Source organism: Ammospiza caudacuta, chromosome 27, assembly GCF_027887145.1.
Source record: "Ammospiza caudacuta isolate bAmmCau1 chromosome 27, bAmmCau1.pri, whole genome shotgun sequence".
NCBI classification, from domain to species: Eukaryota; Metazoa; Chordata; class Aves; order Passeriformes; family Passerellidae; genus Ammospiza; species Ammospiza caudacuta.
In genome coordinates, this window is record NC_080619.1 from 2,679,270 (window position 1) to 2,701,107 (window position 21,838).

The 21,838-nt window shown below is 46.2% G+C and overlaps 1 protein-coding gene across 3 annotated transcripts in view; it reads right to left on the reverse strand.

Moving 5' to 3' along the window:
* The window catches only part of GPATCH8 (G-patch domain containing 8), a 56,519-nt gene that overhangs the window by 14,172 nt on the left and 20,509 nt on the right, over nucleotides 1-21,838 (reverse strand). Inside the window, exons 3-7 of one of the 3 annotated variants that reach the window (XM_058820611.1) lie at nucleotides 19,913-19,930; nucleotides 17,765-17,837; nucleotides 6,299-6,366; nucleotides 5,391-5,477; nucleotides 1,237-1,380 (exon numbers count right to left, since the gene is read on the reverse strand). In XM_058820611.1, coding sequence (XP_058676594.1) covers nucleotides 1,237-1,380; nucleotides 5,391-5,477; nucleotides 6,299-6,325 — 258 coding nt within the window. In that variant the 5' untranslated portion in view covers nucleotides 6,326-6,366; nucleotides 17,765-17,837; nucleotides 19,913-19,930. Of the gene's footprint in view, nucleotides 1-1,236; nucleotides 1,381-5,390; nucleotides 5,478-6,298; nucleotides 6,367-17,038; nucleotides 17,195-17,764; nucleotides 17,838-19,912; nucleotides 19,931-21,838 lie in introns of all 3 variants that reach the window. The other 2 variants (XM_058820610.1, XM_058820609.1) reach the window with 2 other exon arrangements.

Sequence of the window (21,838 nt, forward strand, 5' to 3'; positions counted from 1 at the left end):
CCACAGGTTGGTTTCCTCCTCCACAGCACCTGCAGCTGCTGGAAGAGCTCAGAGCCCGGCCAGGCTCATGTCAGTGCCCCAGCAGCTCATGGAATGCCACAGCTCAGCACACCAAGAATGTGACACAAACAGGTCCTGCCACCTCCCACAGAAATGCAGGTCACTGCACTTGGGTTCCAGCCAAGCTGATGGAGACTTTCCAAGGAAGTTCTCTGCTCTCAGGTGTCACCACTGAGCTTGGCCAAAACCACCCCTCTGCCCAATAACCAAGGGAATAAATGAATTTCTGCTCTTGATTCTACCAAACCACTTCTCTTCACAGAGCCCAGCTGCCCTGCCATGAGAATTCCTGACCAGACTCCCTTAGTTCAAAGCATGTTCTCTGCCATATTCTACACTTCATGCACACAAACAAAAATCATACTTGATTTTTCAGCCACATTCTTGTTTTTAAGCTGTTTTCACTGCTATTTTGCAAGCTCTACAGCACATCCTCCTCGAGTTAGCAGCATTTTGATGATTGTGTTGTTAGAATTTATGACTAGGAACATCAAACCCCTCCTCTGAGCCCTTCCAGCCCTGGAGGAGCCCAACACTGCTATCTGCTGTGCAGTTACATCTCATTTAGCAGCTTAAATGGTCAAACAGATCAGGCTAACGCAAGAACTTCCATTACTTACTGTGCAGCATGAAGCACCCTGCAGACACTACAGTACATCCCTAGCTTGGGAAAAAAGCCAGCTCCACTCTGAACCCACCTTCTCTTGAGAATTACAGACTTGGGGAAGTGCTCCTTTCTTAGGATTCCTTTGACACAGCCCCATTATTTCCTAGTCTGTTTTCAGTAACTCCACAGAACACAGACTCAGGCAGTAAAATGTGGGGAACCAGCACTCCCCAAAGCTCTATCAATGCTAAAAGCAAGCTGGGAGCCATCCACCTCCAGGTGTACACTCCTCAGTTTTACACCAGCAGTTTTATCCTTCAGTTTTATGGGTCTTTGAGAAATGGGGCTCCTTGATGCCACCCATGGAGTGGGGCTTGGGGGGGGGTCTTCTGTTGTTTTGTGTTCTTAAATGAATGATGGGCATAAAAATCTTACCCAGTGACATAAAACACCTATTCCAGGACCAGTAAGGAGAACAGATACACCAGGGAAACTCCAGGAATTAACCACAAACAAGACCACCACAATGAACAAAAAGTGGATGAACTGTGCTGTCTACAACTGGTTACCTGCTTGTGAGCATGGTCATAGGAGTTGATGTGGTTGTCAAACTCCTGGTGCTTCTGATACTGCTTGTCACAGAGTTCACAGTAGAAGTTTGCTCTGAGGTCTTCCAAAGCCTTGGCAATGGCCTTTTCTTTATCAACATAATCCTGAAAAATTAATAAAAAATTGCTTCTGTTAAGCATCCTGTAGAACAGCCTGGAAGATGATGGATAAGGAAAAATAGTGCTTAATAAAAACTTTGTGTACATTGATTATATTTATTACAGGATCACTGAGGTTGGAAAACACCTCCAAAATCACTGGGTCCAACCTGTGCCCAACGCCCACCTTGTCCCCAGCCCAGAGCCCTGAGTGCCACATCCAGGCCTTCCTTGGACACCCCCAGGGATGGGCACTGCAAACCTCCCTGAGCAGTTCCAAGGTCTGAGCCCCCTTTCCATGGGGAAATTCCTGCTGTGCCCACCCTCAGCTGCCCTGGCCCAGCCTGAGGCCGTTCCCTCTGCTCCTGTCCCTGTTCCCTGGAGCACAGCCTGGCCCCTGGGCTGTCCCCTCCTGGCAGGAGCTGTGCAGAGCCACAAGGGCCCCTGAGCCTCCTTTGCTCCAGGCTGAGCCCCTGCCCAGCTCCCTCAGCCCCTCCTGGGGTTCCAGACCCTTCCCAGCTCCATTCTGGGCACTCTCCAGCTGCTCCAGGTCCTTCTCATCATGAGATGCCCACGACTGGACACAGCATTTGAGGTCTCACAGCAGTGCCAGCTCAGGGGACAGTCACTGCCCTGCTCCTGCTGCCACCCCAGTCCTGGGACAGGGGTGCCCATTGGCCTCTGGTACACCTGGGCTCATGTCCAGCCTTTGCTGAGCAGCACCTCCAGGTTCTGCCCAGCTTTTCAGTCCTTTTGCCCCACCTGGACCCTCCCATGGGGTTGCTGTGACCCAAATTCAGGTCCCAGCACTTGGCCTTACCAAACTGAGCAGCCTTTGCAAATTCACAGGTGGCATTCCAGAACTTTGCAATGCTGCCAACCTCAGTGCTATTTGTTACCCAAAATCACAGAATATTCTGTGCTGGAAGGGCCCCACAAGGACTGAACAGCCCCTGGTCATGGCAGAAGTGCCACTAAAAGAAGATTGCTCCAAACAAGGCCTGCAGGGGTGATGGGTGAGGCAGCTCTGCCTCAGAGGAGTCTCCTGGATTGTCTGTGCCCCAAGGAGAGCTTCAAAGCATTCAGCTAACCCAGAGAGCATCACTGGCATCAAACCCAGGAGGATCCCTGCCCTGGGAGCAGAACCTGACACCTCTGAACTGACACTGCTCCATTTTGAGTGCTAAGAGATGGCTGCTTGATCTTGGCTTGGCTGCCTGAACTCAGGAGGGAGGAACTGGCTGGGAATTACCCTTCAGAGCCTGCTGAGCCCAATCCACTCCAGTGAAATATTCCCAGGAGCAGAAGTGTCCCTCAGGCTGGGCTCAGACACTGCAGTGGGCACAGGGAGCTGCATGAAATGGGAGTGAGGGAGGGGAGACAGCCCTGGGTGCTGACAGGGTCTTTTCCCTTCTACAACTGAACACCTGCACAGGTGAAAAGCAAACCTCAGGCAGAGATGGGGTGTCTCACCTGGCAACAGCCACATCCTTCCCTCTTTTGTTCCAGCTTTTGAATATGCACTGAGCTCTGGGACTGGGGAAATCCCAGTCCCTCAGGTGGCTGCATGGTTGGAAATCCAGGTGTGGAAGGAGCCCCAGGGCTGCTGCACACCTGGGGGGCTCTGAGACACACCTGATGCTGGGACACAGCAACCTCAGGGTTAGGCAGCTGCTCCCTCTTGCCAGGCTGTATCAATTACATCCCCCCAGCAGAATTAATAAAACATCACCACTCTTCATGAGCTCTCTGGGGAAGTTTTACCCTGAGGAGGTGGAAGGTTTTACTCAAAATCAGCTACAAATGCTGCATTACAAAGCTCACTGCACTCACTGCAGCGCTTCCCATATAACTACTGACCACAGGCATTTCAACTGGAATAAAGAGAAATTATATAAAAAAACAGCCTAACATTAGAGAAAAAGCACTTAAGGATCTTTTTTTCCATCTTCAATACGATCTCCTATGGGAAGCTTCCTTCCTCAGCAAGAGGAGGCAGCAAGCATTTAAGGCAGAACCCTTTGAAAGGTTTTTCCTTTGAATTTCAGATCTTGTTCAAGGCAATATGGTTTATCTCCTAGTTACCACATCAAAATGGCATTAAAATAACATTATTGAGCGTGTTTTATATGACATAAAGTTATATTAAAAAATTCAACACCCAAGGAGAGGAAAAAATATATATAAAAAATGTTAGTGCTCATGTTTGGGATTGTTTTCAATTTCAAGCACTGTTCATTCTACATAAAAAAAGGAAGCAACTTCCTGCTTCCATCTATTACCAGATGCCCTTGACAAGGAAAAATAAAAAAAAAGAAAAACATCAACAAATGTGGAGTTTTGAGCCTGAGGCAGGTCCCCAGGAAGACAAGAAAGGAAAACAGAGCAGCGTGAGCTGCACAGCACACGGACGTTCAAAGTTCCTCTGAATCCCAGACAAGCTTCCTGTGCCATGGGTAGGTTTTTTTGAGCAAGCATCCTGTGGCTAAACAATGAAACCCAGGCATTTGAGTGATCAGAATTTCTACAAAAGAAGGGAATTAAAGCACACTTCTTGGCTGCAGAGTTATCTGAGGCTCCCTGAATGGCTGATCAGGATGCACTGCCATCAGCACTAACATAATGGACTCCTGTGGAGCAGCAAAAAGTAATGGCTGTAGAGATTTTTCACAGATTAATACCAAAATGCAAGGGGATAAGGATGAACTGAGCTTATAAAAACCCACTGGAGCTGGGATAGACTGCTACTGCTCCAGAGCTCCTGAAAAAATCTAAGCTGGATGAGGGAAGGAAGAGAAAAGAGAGCAACAGAGGTTGGGCTGTGCTGGGAAAGATAATTGTAAACCCCAAGAACTCCAGGATCACAAATTGGTTTTGGTTGGGAGGCACCTTAAAGCTCACCCAGTCCCTCCCACTAGACCAGGTTCCATCCAACCTTCCCAGAGATGGGGAGTCCACAGCGCCCCTGGGTACCCAAACATCTGCAGTTCACTCCCCAAGCAAGTCAAGGTCTCAAGAAAAAAAAAATAAAGAGGAGAGGAGGCTGTAAATTTTCATAGCTGAACAAACTGCCTGAAGAATTAACTGTTCAGCTGGGGAAATGGAATTTTAGATTTGCCGAGGTTATGTTTAATTTTAAAGGCATTGAAAGTACTTTCCCATTATTTCTCAAATAATTAAAATTTATGCAAGACTGACACTTCATTTGGATGTCTTGGGCTCTTCCTCAACCCTGGTACTCCCCAAGTCTCTGGACAATTGAACAAGCAGGCTTTCCTGAGAGCTGCTGGACTGCAGGGCTGGGAAGCAGAAGAGTGGATTAAAGGATGAGCAGAGCCCATGTCTCCACAGAGAACCTGGTTACAGCTAATCCAAAAATGCTCCTGCATGTCACGCTCAACCCCAACACCACAGCTCATTTTTATCAGCCCCTGGCTTACAAAATAACCCCACAGGTTTTGTAAATCACATAGAAATACAGAATTTATCTTTTTTTTAATGCTGCCTGAACAGTTCTTCCAAAGAGCTCCAGCCCATTGATTTCTCCAAGCTGGAGCCATGTCCTACCTTTCAAAGCAAGCAGGATTTATGCAATAACATCACAATGAACTGTTCACTCCTCACTCAGTACAACACAAGAGCTCCTCCTCCAGCTGGAACTGCCCCTCTACCACCTGCAGGCTTTGTCCTGACATGGCAGGCTCACTGGAAAAATCTGTGGGGAAGGAAATGTCCTGCTCACGCCAGGACTGCTCCTTCCAGAACAGGAGCAAAGCACGTGGAGAAAGCCCTGCTGCCATCCTGGGGCTCTTCAGCAGCCAAGCAAACAGGAAGGTTGATGCCAGGAAGTGAAAAACCAATGTGTTAAAATATAAATCACCTCCACAGTGACCAAACCCACAGCAGTGAATTCCTACCACCATCACTGCAGCAGGATGAGGAGAACTCAGCCCCATCAGAAGAGATCTTTTCCCAAGCAGCCCAGGACTCTGATGTTGATGTCCCTCTCTCTGTACCTTGTACTTCTGCCTCAGCTCCTCAGTGTCCTCCTTCTCCACCTCCAGCACTCGCCTCCGCTCCGTGGCATCCTCAGCGTAGTCCAGCTGTGGGAAACAAAATAAAGATGAAATTTGGGCCATAAATACATTGCAATCAAATCTACCAGAAAACACAACTGAACAACCTCAGCTGAAACAGAATCTAGGCAAGTTGTACTTTGCTTTCCCTGCTTTGTCACCCCAAGTGTACAACAGGGGTTTTACATCCCCCTAATGTAGACAGCTCTGGCAGGCCCATGATAGCTTTGGGGAGGGGAAATCTCTGAGCCCAGGGATTTTGGGGAGCATCCAGACCCCAGAACAGAGGCTCAAAGGGATAAACAGAGGATGCATTTTGCAGACAAGGGTGTATTTTGCAGACAAGTGTTTTCTTACTGCACTGATTCGAGAGCAAGTCGTTCTTTGCACAAACTCTCACTGTAAATGCCTTTCCCTCTTGTCACAGACATCTTTTCATGAAAAATCCTTTCCTTAGGATTTTTTTTCCTCCTGAGAAGTTGGAGGCCTCAGGAACAAAATGTAAACAATGATTATCTGCTGCTGTGGGATGCAACAGGTGCATCTGGGATTGGTCTCATGTGGTTGTTTCTAGTTAATGGCCAATCACAGTCAGCTGGCTCAGACTCTCTATCTGAGACACAAGCTTTTGTTATCATTCTTTCCTATTCTATTCTTAGCTTAGCTAGCCTTTGGATGAAACCTTTTCTTCTATTCTTTTAGTATAGTTTTAATATAATATATATCATAAACTATTAAATCAAGCCTTCTGAAACACAGAGTCAGGTCCTCATCTCTCCCCTGACCCTCAGACCCTGTGAACACCATCACAACTCCCCAGGAGCCCTGCAGGGGTGAGGGGAGCTCACCTCCATCTCCATCCGGCCCATGCCCATGACATCATACTTGACAACGATAGGGATGGGATCCGTCCTCCCTGGAAGAGGAACACACAGAGAGGGGTCAGCAGCAGCCCAGCACCACAGCTCACTGTACACATTGGGTTTGGGTGGTTAGAGATCTTGCCTTGGAGTGCAGAGACCAGAAAGCTACAGTGAACCAAACACGAGCCATTCTCACAGCTTACAGCCAACCCTGAGCCCAGCTCCCACGGCACTCAGGATGACAAATGCATTTTTGTGAACATTAACTGCTCATGTAAAAGCTTCTCATGGTTAATGTTCCCCCATGACCAGCCCTAGGGCAGGGCTGATAACAACACTTGAGCTTTCTCCTTAAGGCTTCCACATCAGGCTCCTCATCTTGCCATAAGAGTGAAGAAGCTGCTAATCACATTTCACTGCTGCAGCTCATGAATAATCGATTAGAACTTCCCTGTAAGAGATGTGGAAGCCTCTCTCCCACCAGCTTTTGCCCTCCCCAGGAGCAAGGAATGCTGAGGAGAAGCCAAACTTCCCCCATCCCACCAGCCAGCCTGGCCAGGGGTGGGTCCCTGCTCCCCCAGCCCTGGAGCACTGCTCTGGCCCTGCTGTGTCACCTGTAAGCTGTGAAAAGGACTGGTTGCGAAGAAAATTGACTTTGAACTAATCAAACTATGCTGGAGATTTATTTTTTTTTTAAAAACATATCTTTAATCCACTCATAACCAGCCAAACAAAGCAAAATGGGGCAGACAAGCACTTTACTACCACAGCTTTTCTTTTTTTGTTTTTTAAAATTATTATTATTTTGATTTTTTACATCACAACTGGCACTGGTGGTTGTGATGTAACCCACTGACAAAGTACTTACCTTTTCCAGTGCAAACCTTGAGTGAAAAAACAGAATGTTTACTTCCCTTATTATTGCTCTTGTTTGGTGTAAACAACTTTTTTGTTATACACACATACACAGGTATTATACCTTTGGGCTAAAAGATTGACACGTTGGAGTCATGCCAAAATATTCCACAAAAGGTTAAAGTCTTTAAAACTGCCTCAGAAAACCTGGATAGGTGTGAACTCTTTGCCAGCATCAGTTATAATTCCTGCCAAAAACACAGCCCTGGAGGGGCTTTTGAACCTTAAAGTAGAGACATGTGGTTTTATTCAGAAATAAATTTAATTAATTGCTTTATGATTTTGTTGATATGCCCAAGAATTTGACAGGCAGGTATCCATCAAGTCCAAAATTAGTGATCACATTGATCTGAAATGGTTTGGACTGAGCTTTCCTTTGGATATTTAAGGCTCATCTTTGACAAGGTTTCTCTTATGCCCAATGGTATAATACAGTAAGCAGTGACTGCAATTTTTAGCAAAAGGACCAAATTAAAGACAGGTTATAAAAATGACTTCCTAGGTGCAATATCACTTTCATAACGTCTCAGCCAGGGATTTACTGGTAAGTGGTGAACCCAAATGGAATGGCTGGCACCAAGTGCCAACAATTTATTGTTCAAATTTTTTTTCAAGTTTTTTCTTTTTTGTTTTTGGGTATTTTTGGTTCATTTTTGTTTTGTTTCTCCAGCAATTGAGATCTTTCCATGCAGCCTCATTGGCCTGGTAAACCCCTGTACACAAACAATGCATCAGTACTTTTGCCTTCTAAGGCAGTCAAAGTTTTTTGGATTGTTTTTTTTTTTAAATTCAAAATCTATTTGGAAATTGCAGTAGCAAGTGCTAGTGCCCATCGTGTTGGGGGAAAAAAAAATCAAGTTTGGACAGTATTAAAAATTTATGTTTAAACTGATTTTGGCAGTTCTAACACAAACAGAAACATCCCTTCTTAGCAATACCCTTTAATGAACAAGGATCAGACAAGTGTGCATAAAGAAAGGAAAGGAAAGGAAAATGAAAGACCAAGCAGAAGGATGATGGCTACAACAGAGAAAGTAAGCCTAACATTGGTGCACTGATGACAAAGGAGTAATTCAGTCTGAAAATAAAAAATTACCACTGCTAAGTTTACCATCACCACAACAAGTCCAGGATCATAACGCTGTAAAAAAGAAACACCATTTGTTAGGCAGAAACCATTAGGGGCAGAAAATAGGCCATTGGGCAGGGAGGATGGGTTAAAAAATAATAACAGGAGGCTTCTTGCTCACCCCTCCACCCCATGACCGTGCTCTGCCCTGCAGAACCAGGAGCCACTGGAGCAGCTCTGACTCCTGCTGGGTGCTGGGAGGGCTCCTGGTGATGGCCCTGCTCCAAGGAGGATCTGAGGCACATGGAAGCAGGCAATTTAAAAAGGAAACAAATCAGGATCTTAAGGAATAACAAATATTCTGGGCCAAAAGGGACTCTGCTTGCAGGGAAGAGAAGAATATTCCATGCAGAAAGCGATGCCTCTGTTTTAAACTGAACCATCGTTTTGTTATGAAGGGAACCTCATGGGTGACATCCAGGTGACAAGTGGCACATCCAGGCATGTAGCACAGCTGTGGCAGCAGTGCCAACCCCACACGGATCCCCTGGAGCCAGCTGGGGCAGCAGGACCTCACTCCATGTCCAAGGAAAGCCACAATGGTGAAGGGACAGGGACAGGCCCAGGGCCACCCCTCGTCCCTGGCTGCAGGTGGGACATGGGGAGCAGCCAAAGGGGAAAATGGGACTCTCCAAGCCCAGCTCATGGCTTCTCCTTTGAAGGAACTTCCTCAAGGAATGTTTGTCCTACTGCTGGCCATGACAACAGGATCTTTCCCAGCAGGTGAACGTGGCTTGGAGCTTGGGAGCCTCCCAGGTTTGGTGTCCCTGCTGAGCCCTTCCTGTCCCAGCAGCCTTTGAAAGGAAGGTGAGCTTCCAAGGCCCAGAATTCCTAAACTTCCTGCCACACAGCAGGGCTGCAAGCAGTTCCACATCCCAGGGCAAATCCTGCTGTGTCCCTGGCCCAGCCCCCTGCACCTTGTGACATTTATTTTCTTTTTGAGGCAGGTCACAAACTCCTTCACAGACCGGGCACTGCAGACCCCAAAGCAGAGAGGGTTATTGCATAAAACACTTCCACACACAGGGAAAACCTCATGGAGAGGATAAAGCAGAAACTTCCATCAGGATGGAAAAAATAAACAGCTCACACAAGAGTCACACCTTAGAAAACCCAATCTCAAAGGAAATTAGGTTAGTAATGATTCCCTGCACTCAGAAATGAAATGAGATTCCCAAACTGACCTGCTGTACCTGTTTTGCTTTCCTCTCCCCAAGAAATGGGAAAACCTTTCTCCCAGTTTGTGAAAAACTGCTCAGACCCAAACAAACCCTGAGAGCCTTCCCTTCCCAGAGCCCTGCATGGCAGGGAGCACGTGGCCAGGCAGGCTTCTCCACATTCCCTTCTGTTTAACTGCATAAAGCTGTTGGATATGAGCAAATACTTCCCCCCTGGTGCTACAAATGAATAAATCCTAGGAAAATTCATCCTAAGGCTTTGGTATTAGACACAGGTCATGCTGCATGTGGAGGGCTGTGGGTTCAGGGCCATGCTCTGCCTCTGGATGTGGCAAGGATGCTGCTCTGCCCTCTGGAATGGGAATATCCCAGCTGGAGCTGCCATCTGAGCCTGCCTGGCAATGCCAGCGTTGTCAACACCAGCCCATGTTTGATCCTGTTTTTAACAAGTCAAAGCAGAAAACAGTTTTCAACAGATTTGCAGATTCAGAGGAACTCCTCTCTCCAAGAACAGCATCATGGCAACAGAATTCCAGAATGGTCTGGGAGGGAACTTAAAAACCAGTTCCTCCATGGAACAGGGGCACCTTCCACTATCCCAGGCTGCTCCAATGTCCAACCTGGCCTTGGACACTGCCAGGGATCCAGGGGCAACCACAGCTGCTCTGGGCACCCTGTGCCAGGGCCCCACCACCCTCACAGGGAAGAGTTTCCTCCTAATATCCAATGCAAATTGATCCTTTATTTAATTTACAACATCTACTTCTTGTCCTATCCCAACAGATAAATTTCTCCAATAAAGGGGCATTCAGATATAACAAAATGGAAAAAAAGTACCTCAAGAATTCTATGTGAACATAATTCAATCAAATCTCTTTCCACTGTGTCCCTTATGCAGCACAGATGGAACACAAGAACTGTAATCCTGTTTGTTTTGTTGACATCCTCATAGAAATTCCCCCCAGGTACAAACAAATCCTAGAGGAGTGATTGGTATCACACTTGTCACTGAAGGAGAATTTCATAAACTCAGCATCTCCAGAGGACACAGACAACAACATCTGATTTTGTTGGACATGGAAGATTTCTCCTTATTTGTCATCTTTAACTGAAACCCACAGTGAGACACAACCTTGCAGGGGCTTTCAGCTGCTCCTGCAAAGGGACTCTCACTCAGCTGAGTGCAGGGCAGGTTCATGAGCACAGCCCAGGGTGGGTAAGGGCTGGTTTGTTCACTCAGCACAAACCCCACTGCAGGCTCTGCAAGGGAAACAGGTGCCTGGAGTGAACAACCAACACCTGGAATGGAGCCACAGGGCCAGGGCTCACCTTCAGCTGCACTGTCTGGGAACAGGGAGACAGGGAGGAGTCTCTGTGCTCACGAATGAGTTGCATTTTTGAAGATGAGAATTTTGCAACACTCAACACTCCCAGGACTGTTACAGCATGGGGGGCTGGCTCTGCTTCCAGGAACAAGGGACAGGACAAGAGGGAACAGCCTCAAACTGTGCCAGGGAAGGTTTAGGTTGGATACTGGGGAAATTTCTTCATGGGAGGGGCTGTCCAGCCTAGGCAGAACCCAGGAGTCCCCAGCCTGGAGGGATTTAAAAGCTGTGTAGAGGTGGCACCTGGGGACAGGGGTTTGTGGTGGCCTTGGCAGCACTGGGCTCCCTAAGAGTCTGTGAGAAACCAAGTGCTGTCCTGTTGAAAATTCAGACTCCTCATTCAGTAAGGGGAGAGAGGAGAAAATCCACTCATTTTCACTGATATGCAAGCCTGGGGTGCTCCTCACTGGCTAAAAGTGACACCACATTATCAAACTCATTCCAATTGCTGCAAGAAGCAAATGAACAAACAAGGGCAAGCTTTAATCCCAGTCCCCTTTGGGAATTAGATCTGTGAGCTCATCCTGTTTATGTCAGATTTCTGGAAGGGGTCAAAACAATCAAGAGATTTAAACAAAGGTCCCTCATCCTTGGTAGCAAACAAAGTTCCAGAGAGGAGAGAGCTTTTTCCAAGAACACAGAAACTGCCCTGTCAATTTGATCCTTACTAAGCAGGGGAGAAATGACAAGAGAAAGTCAAGTTGTAAACATCCCAATCACTGGAAAACTGCCAGTGGGAGCTCAAAACTTTGCAGAACACAAACCAAGGATGCCACTTGCAGAAAGCCAAGCTGAGGTTTGGCACTGAGGCACCAGAGCTCCTTTTGCAGGGGAAGGAATGTAGTGGAGTCTGGGTCAAAAAACATCCCTACCCCAAATGCTGGGCAATGGATTAATGAGCAACAAAGAAGTAGTTGGAGCAAAACCACAATTCCTGGTTTGATTGAGGACAGGAATTCAAGGTAAGAGCTGCTGTCTGTGCTCATCTTGGTAAGTGGACAGGGCTGAAGGGGCTGCTGTGATTCAGGGCTGCACTGAGGAGTGAGGCAGGCTGTGCAGGGCCACTGCCTCTCCCAGTTTAACAAAACTGCTCTTCCACTGCACCAGCACCAAGGGCCAGAAGGCCTCGTGCCCAGCCAGGCCAGGGCAGTCTGTCACAACAAACACTGAAAGCACAATGACTGCAGATCTCACTGGCCACACCCACTCAAGCGACACAAACTCACCACCTGTAATCAAGGGAAGGATCTTACACCTCCAAAAGCAAACAAGGGGGCAACTGCTTCCCCCAAAGGACACTGAGGCACTGAGCAAACTTCCCCCTTGGTCTGTGGTCTGCTGGGTTTAACACAGCAGTGAAGATGGGGATGATGACAGCAACCACAGCAGGCCAGGTTTCTCAAGCTAAGCTCACATGAAAACATCACTCAAAACCACTGCTGTGATTTGTGCTGCAAGCACAAGCATGGAAATGCTCCTCCATGCCAGGATTGAGGTTCCTGTGAGGACAAGTGAAGATACAAGAAGATAAGAGAGTGATCACAGCTATTTCTTGGGTAAGACTGCAAACCAACCCATACCTAATGAATAAAGGCACTGTTAAGCATTTTTATCCACCTCTCCTGTGTTTTCCTGTATTTATTACAAAGCTCCCAAACCCAGAAAGAAATGTGACACTCCTCAGCCCCTCAGATGCTCATTGTTCCATGTTCACAGGCCTGACACCCATCCACCCTCTGCTCCACGAGATCAGAGCAGCCAACAAATGGAAAGCACATGAATATCTGAGCTGGGGCCATTTGGCGAGCAGGTGACAGCACCAGCATTCAAAACCCTGGAATTCAAACCCTGAGCTCATTTCTCCAAGCTGCAGCTGCCAAGAGATCACATTTGTGACTGATCTCAGTTGCTTGAGTGGTCAGAGCTCTGTTTATTGCTCCCCACAGCCTGAGAACATCCAGCAAAGGCAGTGCCTGCAGCCACCTGGCAGTACCCTGGAATGGGGACTCAGATCTGGCTCCATCTCACCCCCAGGGGCTGCCAGGAGAGGACATTTCCTGCCTGAGCCTCACCTGCAGCTCTGAGCAGCTTCCAGCACTTGTCAGACACTCCTGCTCTTCCACCCTGCTCAGCCCTTGGAGCAAGAGGGAATGTTTTCCCTTTTCTGAACAGATTTGGGGAGGAATGTGCCAAAGAACTGCACCACAGTGATGCTGAGGGGGGGAGTGCTGACTATATTTATCCTCACAGAATTTGCAAGTCAGAGCACAAATCCACTTGTGCTTTTTCTTTTAATTGAAACCACACAACAAAAAATTCAGCTTGATGGAAGAATTGGATTTTAGCATTTGCTACCAAATTTGTTATACCTGACTTTGCTACCTAGCTGAAAGAATGAAAGAATAAGAACGTTCTATTAACTGCTGCTCCCTGTATCACCAGATGATTTATACAATCAGTGTGGGGCAGGAACAGCACTGCCCTGCCAGTCTGTGCAGGTTTATTGTTTCAGCCTGAGTGGAAGGGAACCAGGATGCAGGAAGGGTTCCCAGCCCTGCATGGCACTGCCAAGAGAGACACAGGCACAGCCCTGCCCTCTCCTCACAGTTACATCAGCAGAGCTGCTCCCCAGGGAGATGGAAGCAGCTCTTCCAGAACAGTTCCACCGAAATGATGCCAAAACTTGGCTAAAAACACAAGCAAACATGAGGGAAGTTATTGCTAAACAGGCAGAGGAAGCAGGGGACAGAAGGTATTTCTTCAGGACCAAAGGCTACAAGGAAAGTTCCTGCCCCAAAAGGGACATCCCTGCCCTAAACAGAACCTCCTGCTTCTATTTCCTGAGTACTGGAGAGAATCCAAACCCCAGCACAGACCAGCAGCCACCCACCTTGAGACTCCTTTTGGTTTCACTCTGAGCGTTTTCAGACAATAACCAAGCACTGAATGAGCTGCCTCAGGAATTCCAGAGCTGCACTGAGCCCCCCACATTACCTGAGCTGTGACTGGGGAGCAGCTCTGCCATGACAAATCCTGTGATTCCTGTGCCATAGCAAAGTACTACACTGGGATTCACCTCTCAGAGATATCACAAAAGATCAGGAGAATCTTGGTCTTGGGAATACTGTGGGAATACACCATAAATTGATACCTTAAATATATCAAATTAATCATACAGGACACAGTTTGTGGTGTAGAGGAACTTGTAACTGCTTCTATACTGATGGTGGGGCTGCTTTTAAAGGGTCAAGGCTGCAATCAGGCAAGAATGTTTACAATAGAGAAGCAAATCTGTGTTGAACCCAGTTGTTACCCAGGCTGGCTAAGGATGAGCTGGACCTGTGACCAGAGCTGGTCAATCCTTCCTCAGAGCCCCCTCCATATGGCCAGTAAACATCAAGCCTTCCTCCTGCCCTCTCCAAACATCCCCAGGCCCTGCTATGACCCAGGAAACAGCAGCACAACCTACTCAGCTTCCCCTGGTCTAATTAAATGAGATTAAACTCATTCCAGTCTTGCAGAGAACTATTACTTCATACTAAACACACAAATCCAAAAGGAAAAATAAAATCCCTAAGTTTTCAGCACAATTATTTTTTCAAACAAGACTTGTTAAAAAAAGTTGACAGGGAAAAGGCAAAGAGCTTATAAAAATATTTTCAAATGTACCATTCAAATGATCCCACTTCTGCACATCAGCCTCCTGGCTTTTCATAATACTACTTTAACTTCATGGGAAATACTCATTCCAAGAGAAATCATTAGAGTGTGGCTGAATTCAGAGTTCCCTCAGCCCTCTCATTCCCCTCCTGACTTATGTAACTCCTAATTTATTCACAATCCTTGGGCTCATTCAGCACAGGACTTCACACCAAGGTCAGGCAATGCTTTTAAGTGATCTTTTGCCACTTTCATTTCTCCAGGAGACACAAAATCCTGGATTATCAACTCCAGACATTCCCTCAAAAATAAAACAGGCTACAATAACCATTTTCTCACTTGTCAGAGCACAACCATCCCATATCTCTATGGAAAAGTGGCTCCCTAAGCCACACTTTCCAAATTAATAAAGATCCCTGTCAAATGGCAATCCCCTCTCCTGCTTTTTGATATTCACTGGCTGTTAGCAAGCTGAAGCACCATTTCCAAATATAACACAAGTTATTTGTGAGGGAATATGAGGAAAAACATCAAGGAAAGAGATGAGCTGAAGGATGACTCTGCTGAATTCCTCAGGAGTGTCTCTGAGGCAGGAGTGGCATGGTCAGAGGTGACAGCACTGTCCCTGCCTGGTGCTGCACTCAGCCCAAATTCAGTGAGAGATGCAGATGTTCAGTGAGAGATGCAGATGTTTCACACAGCTGGTGACAGCCACATCACCCAGGGCATGGGCTCTGTGCTTCCCTACCCAAGGGCTCAGCTTTTCTCAGTGTTACACCACAAGGCAGCTGCTCCAGGGGGTACAAAACTCCTCCCTCTCTGGAATTTTCCTGGGAATGAGCCATGGGTCACCACACCAGCAGATTTTTACCACCAAGTGTAGATTTCAGGCTGCTGCAGGTACCACCCAGAGACACTCAGCACTCTCACCACAGGATTCCATCCCCCAGTGGGTGGTCAGGATGAAGGAACCATCACAGGGTGAAGTCCTGCAGTGTGAGCTTCTTGCTGAACAACACCACAAAACTACCAGAAACATTTCTGCTTGCCAGATGAATCACTTTGGGATTCAACAGAACTAAAGAGGAAGCCCCAACTCAGATGAAAATCTAGAATTAAAAGCAACATCACAAAACTCAGCACACTGAACTCATCCACTTCCTTTCAAAAGTAGCTGAATGCAGTATCAATTCCATACATGCAAGCCCAAATTTTTGAGGGTTTGATGTAAGGACCTTCTGCAGGAGGTCACAACCACAGCCACAGCTCAAGGCTGCTTCAAGGGGTTCTGCTTCTGCTGCACCTCCTCACCACAGGCTGTGTGAGATTTTAGCTCAAGCAGTGTCAAGCAGGAAGAGTTTAACAGGAACACACCTCTCCTGGTCTTTCCTGAGCAAGGTAGTGTGGAAGATGGGAAGAAACTTCTGTTCTGCTCCTCTCTTCTCACTGCACATCAAATGTCTCTTCAAACTCTTAGAATAAGATTAAAATTGGATGCAAATGTTTCCTTCCTGACATTTTGTATTTGGATTTTTAAGCCAATCTAATATTCATTAGAAAGGTCACTGGATAATGAATTAAACACTCCCAACACAATCACCACCAATGCCACAGGCTCTGGCTGCTGAGAACTCAGAGGAGAAAAGCTGGAGGAGCAGCAGCCTCTCCCTTCCACACCCTCTGCCTGCCCAGACCTCTGGAGGAGTTGGCTGGCAGGTGGACAGGGCACTTCTCCCTTCCAAAAGGGCTGAAATTGCTGCACATGCTCCAAATTCTGCATTAGGAAGGCTTCAGCACTGAACTGGGTTAAACTGGTGGGTTATTGTGACCACGCAGGAGGCACAGGAAAGCCCTCAGAGCCCAAATCCACAATTTGCTCCCAACCAGCAGAGCTCCAATGAAGTGTGAGAGATCTGGAACAGCTCCAGCACACAGAGAGTCACAGGGGGAACATCTAAATCTGGACAAGACTCAAAGTGCAAATTCCTGCTGGGCCCATGGGACATGGTGACAGCACCACCCCCTGCCCTGACCCCAGACCTGACCCCATAATCCAGCTCACTCCAGCACACCTGAGCCTGCAGATCCCTTGGGCTGTGCTTTGGGATCCACCTGGGGCTGGGACAAGGCTTTTCCTTCTTTCAAGTCTCTGTGTTTTCCACCTGGGGCTGGGACAAGGCTTTTCCTTCTTTCAAGTCTCTGTGTTTCCACTCTGGTGACACACAGAGCAATACAGAGCACTGAGCTCCACCCTCATGTGCCAAAGGAAGGACCCACAGGTGACAGCTACAGCCCCAGCAGGGACAGGAGAGGACTGGACAGTGCCATGCATCAACCAGAGAACTCCAATAAATCACATTAGAAAAGCCAGAAGCATTAACCTGCAAGGCAGCCCTGCCTGAGAGGTTAGAGAGCTTTAGGATTAATAAGCATTGCCAGAGTTTGGGGGATTTGTTACCTCTGCAAAATCCTCCAGAGCACAGACAGCCCCATCTCCAGGGGCTCATGGAACATGGCTTACAAGCTCCCAGGTGTTCAGACCAGAGGCACAGGAACATGAGTGAGTTACTGAGGGCTCAGGGCACACCTGAGCTTCAAACACTGCCACAGGTTCCTACAGAAAGGGGGTTCAGTGTCACAGGAAGGATTCAGGCTCAAACAGCAAGGTCTGGTGTGTGCTGGGCCAGCCCACTGAGATTTGCTAATCCCTGACAAACTGCTGGGATCAGGAATAAATCCACCCTGTGACAGTCCTGTGGAGAAACCAGGAGTGAGCCTCTCCCATCCAGAGAACCTCTGCCACCACTTTCCATCTTCAGTGGGCCTTTCCTGGCCTTCTAATGGCTTCTGACCCTAGTGAGCACTGACAGATCATGGGAACTCCCTCAAATCTTGAATTTTTAACACCAGAACAGCAGCACAGTTGGAAGCTGCACCACTCCCTGTCAGTGTGGAAAGTGAATTCTCCTTCCTCCACGCTGACTCTCACACATCCAGCACACACACAGCTCTAACCTGTACCAACAAGGGAGGCAGCAGCTCCCAAATATGAAACTCAACAGTGCAACTGGTTGGATATATTAATAATGGAAAGAAAATCTAATCTAGGAACAAAAAGCAGAAATAATTTTGTTAAAGATCAAGGCTGGAGTTGAAGGTTTCAGACACAAGGGACTGGACTTACCCTGCAGTGACTTTCCCAATCCCTGGCCCAGCTTCCAGCCATGTTTCTGGAGTAAGCGATGTCCAATATTATCCTGACAGACAGAACAGAGAAAACAAACCAAAAATATTCCAATAATATATTCTTCCCTTCCCACTGACATTTAAACATGTGATGAGCAAGAGATTTTTTCTACATATATATGCATGCAAAAAAATGCTACTGAAAAGGCAATATATGCCCAATAAAGGGAAAGACAAATGTCAAAAATTGCTGGCTAGAATTTTTCCAGGGGGATGGGGATTGGGGACGGTCACTTTCTGATGGTGTGCTGGGCAACTTTTGTGCATCACGTTTAAAAGAAATCAAAAAAGAATAAACTAAAAAGCAATGTGGAAGAAAAGAAAGTGTACCAATAAAAATTGACAGTAAAAAGCATAAAATCAAGCTATTTATACAATCATATCCATCACCTAGACAGCACCACTTAAGATTTTTTTTTTTGTAAAGAAAATCTACAATGTGTTTAGTCATTTTGTTTGTGTGTCAGGCTTTTATAATACTGAGTAAGTTGTAAGTGCAAGACTGCCCCACCACTAGAAACCAAAACACAATCAGAGCAAAATCCAGGCTAGACTTGATTGGGTTTTTTTTATATATGTATATATATATATATAAACTAGCATGCAGCCAATATTAAACTGAAAAAACAGTGAGGTTAGTAAAACAAAAAATAAAATAAAATCAATTAAATAAAATGAGCTCAAGCACAGACTGGGTGATGCATTTCACATGTAAACTAACAAAAATACTAAGATGTTAGAATGAAACAGGCCTAGCAATAAGTTAACAGCAAGGAACCATTAGTGCATGTAGGGGAAACAATAAGCATAATGTCTCATCTTCCTAAAAAAAAAAAAAAAAAAAGCTATTTTGGAATAACTGGAAAAGTACTGACGCAGCAATTAAGTGTCAGCTTTTGGCAATGGGGCTGAGCAGGGCTCAGTGGGGAAATTGTTGTGTTTTCTGCAGGGTTTCTGCCCCCACACAAAGAGCAGAGCACTCACAGCACCCTGGAACCACCTCAATCTCCTCAGTTCACCCAGTTATCAGCTCCTCAGAGAAGGACTCTTGGCTGGGGCCTTGTTCACCTTCCCATCACAAAAAATAAAAATAAAAATCAGGTATGAACTTGTTGATTATTAATTATCATCAGGCAAACCACAAGCTAAGGTATCACAGAAATATCCTGAATTATAACAGGATGTGACTCCAGAACACTGAGTGCTACATGGAATCAAAAAATAATTATATCTATATGCTGCAGGTTTCTTTAATTAAATAACAGTAATCAACAGAAACCAGAGTAGGTTTTGTCCCTCCACAGTGAAGAAAATGACCACAAGGGTTTGCACAACTTTGGTGAATCAGCTTGAAAGGCACAACCTTCCCAAAGATATTGGCTGCATGGATACATTTTTCCTCAAAAAGATGTTATCAAGTACAAATTTTGGATTTTTTTTTCCTGATATCCTAATAAAGTCAGACATTTTTGTATTCAAGAAATAATGTACATTTTTCCCACACTTCTGGCTCTGCCCCAGGACATAATTAGGGCTAGATGGAAAAAAAATTTAAACCAAGGGACATAAGGAAACTTCTGGGGATAAAAGGTCAAAAAAAAAAAAATTTTAAAAAGGAAAAAAAAAAAAGGAAAAGAAAGGAAAATAAACCACGAAAGAAAAATAAAGAAGGATGGATCCCCCCACAGGCACCCTCTCTGTTGGGAACACAGAACACTTACCTGCAGGTAATCCCAAGGACCACAGAGTGCCCCATCCTGGCACACAGGGGCTGCAGCTTGGGATATGTTTGGGATATTATTTTAATTTTAATTGCCCTACCCTGAACAAAGGATCATTAAATCTAAAAGTTGGTGCTGACAAAAATGGCTGCGTTTTCCAAAAGGGGGGAAAAAAGAAAAAGAAAAAACAAAAAAAGGAAAAACAAAAGAATTGAAAGGACAAGGAGTACTTTGCAGTCTTGGCCAAGGGGAGATGAGACATTGTGCTGACTGTGTGTGTTATGAATGCACTAAAATAAAGACAGATGAAGCAGAACGCTATTCCAAAAGCAGTGCAAGTGGAGTGAAAGCATTTCCATACGAACCTGGCTTTAAAAACTGGGCTGTCAAAAGAACAGTTAAATGTAACACAAAGTAAGAAACTGTCCAATCACTAATGGTAGTTTTTTTTTTCTTTTGCTTTGTTTTCAATTCACTGCTTGCAAGTAATGTATTTATTAAAGAAGAGTGAAAGCATAAAATAAATTCAACAAGTCAAGACCAGCTGGGAGATTCAAGAGCGGTGTGTTGTGACTGACAGTGAAGGGGGAAACAAATGTTAAAGGGAAAAAGAAAAATTTAGAAAGGTTATACACATTAGCACCACTTTTACAGACCCACTCAAGAGGATGGTCCTGAGTTGTTTGACATAAATTGGAATTATGCCTGAACATTGCCCTGTCTCAGTTCCCAGGAAGGGGCTGTTCCCCTCTCCAGACTTTTCCATTTGTTTATTTATGCAGTAGAACCACTCCCTAATTTTAGATCCTACTCAACTGAAATGGAGCATCTCCTGTTGCACTGAATAAGGAGAACAACTCTAAGAATTTAAAATTAACATTGAGTTGTGATCTGGCCATCATTTTGCTCCTTTCTGGCCATGTTCAGCTCCTCCCTCCTTTTCCACTGGCTAACCCAGACCTCTGATGGAGGCAGACTGACAGAACTGCTCTTCAGTGCAAAAATGAAAATCCTGCCCTAAAAATTAAATAATGGAAGGCCAGGCTTGCCTAATCCCTAATACCAGGGAGTATCCAGGGATATTGGGACCAAAATGTGACATGGGACAACAAATGTTGCAACAGCTGACAGCTTTTTTTTAAATGCAGTTTTAAGTGAAAGTTGTGTAAAGTACAGCTACTTTCACATAGAAGAGATGGGGCTTTTCACAGCAAGCTTCCTGCCCATGTCAGGAGCTGTCAGACTGTCCTCACATGCAGCAGTTTTCCTACAGAAGAGCTGCAGTGACGCACAGAAACACCCCAGGCCTGGGAGGACACTCCTCACTCTCAGCAAAGGCTGCCATGAGTCTCCTCACCTTCCTCCTCTGCCATTTGGGAGCTCCTTGTATTACAGCACAGTAAAAATTACTGAGGCAGCCAAAATAAGTCTCCCAAAAGGTGTTTGGGTGAGCAAAGGAGCTCTCCTGGCCCATGTGGGCACAGGCTGTGGATGCTCCATGCAGCAGCTCTGGGTGGGACAATGCCAGCTCTACTGAGGGACAGCTCTGCTCTAAAGACAAAGCAGAACTTCTCCAAAGGTGTAGGAAATGCAAGGCCTTGGGTCTGCCAGACCTTCACAGAGCTGGCTGAGGTAAAAAACCTCATCCAAAGGGACTAACTGGCCTCCCAGAGCCCCATCCTGTGCCCTGACAAGATGCCCTTGCTTGCTTTCCATGCAGATCAGTGATTCCTGAGCAGGACACCCCCAACAGAAATTTCTGATAAAGGTTTGGCCAATAGAAAAAAAATTGCTGACAATTAAAAGATGGGTAGAAGCCCAAGGTTTTGATGATGCCTGTGGGATGTCACCCACAGCAGTTTTGCCTAGCACAGGTTTTCCATGAGATCCCATCACTCATCCCAGCTCGGGCAGGAACCATTCCTCTCTTGAGTGGCTTGTAAGCTGTGCTGACTGTGTATGGAGGAATCTATAAGCAAGGATCAGATGCTACTGGGTGAACCCATGCAAACAAGAGGTTGAAAAGATTCCCAAAACAAAACCTAGAGCTCACTACAGATGACACAATGAAGACCAGAGAGAAAAGCCAAATAGTAATGCTACACCATTCAGCTTCCAGAAGCACATTATTTATAGCGCTGTCCACATATGGCTGCTGCTAAATGTCAAATCAGCAGCCTCATCAAATGACACTTTGGAACTAGTGGAGTCCACAGATCTGTACAGATTTCCAGTGCCACAACCCAGCTCTGCCTTGGCCAGGCTGTGCCAGCCCCTGGTGCCCAAGCACC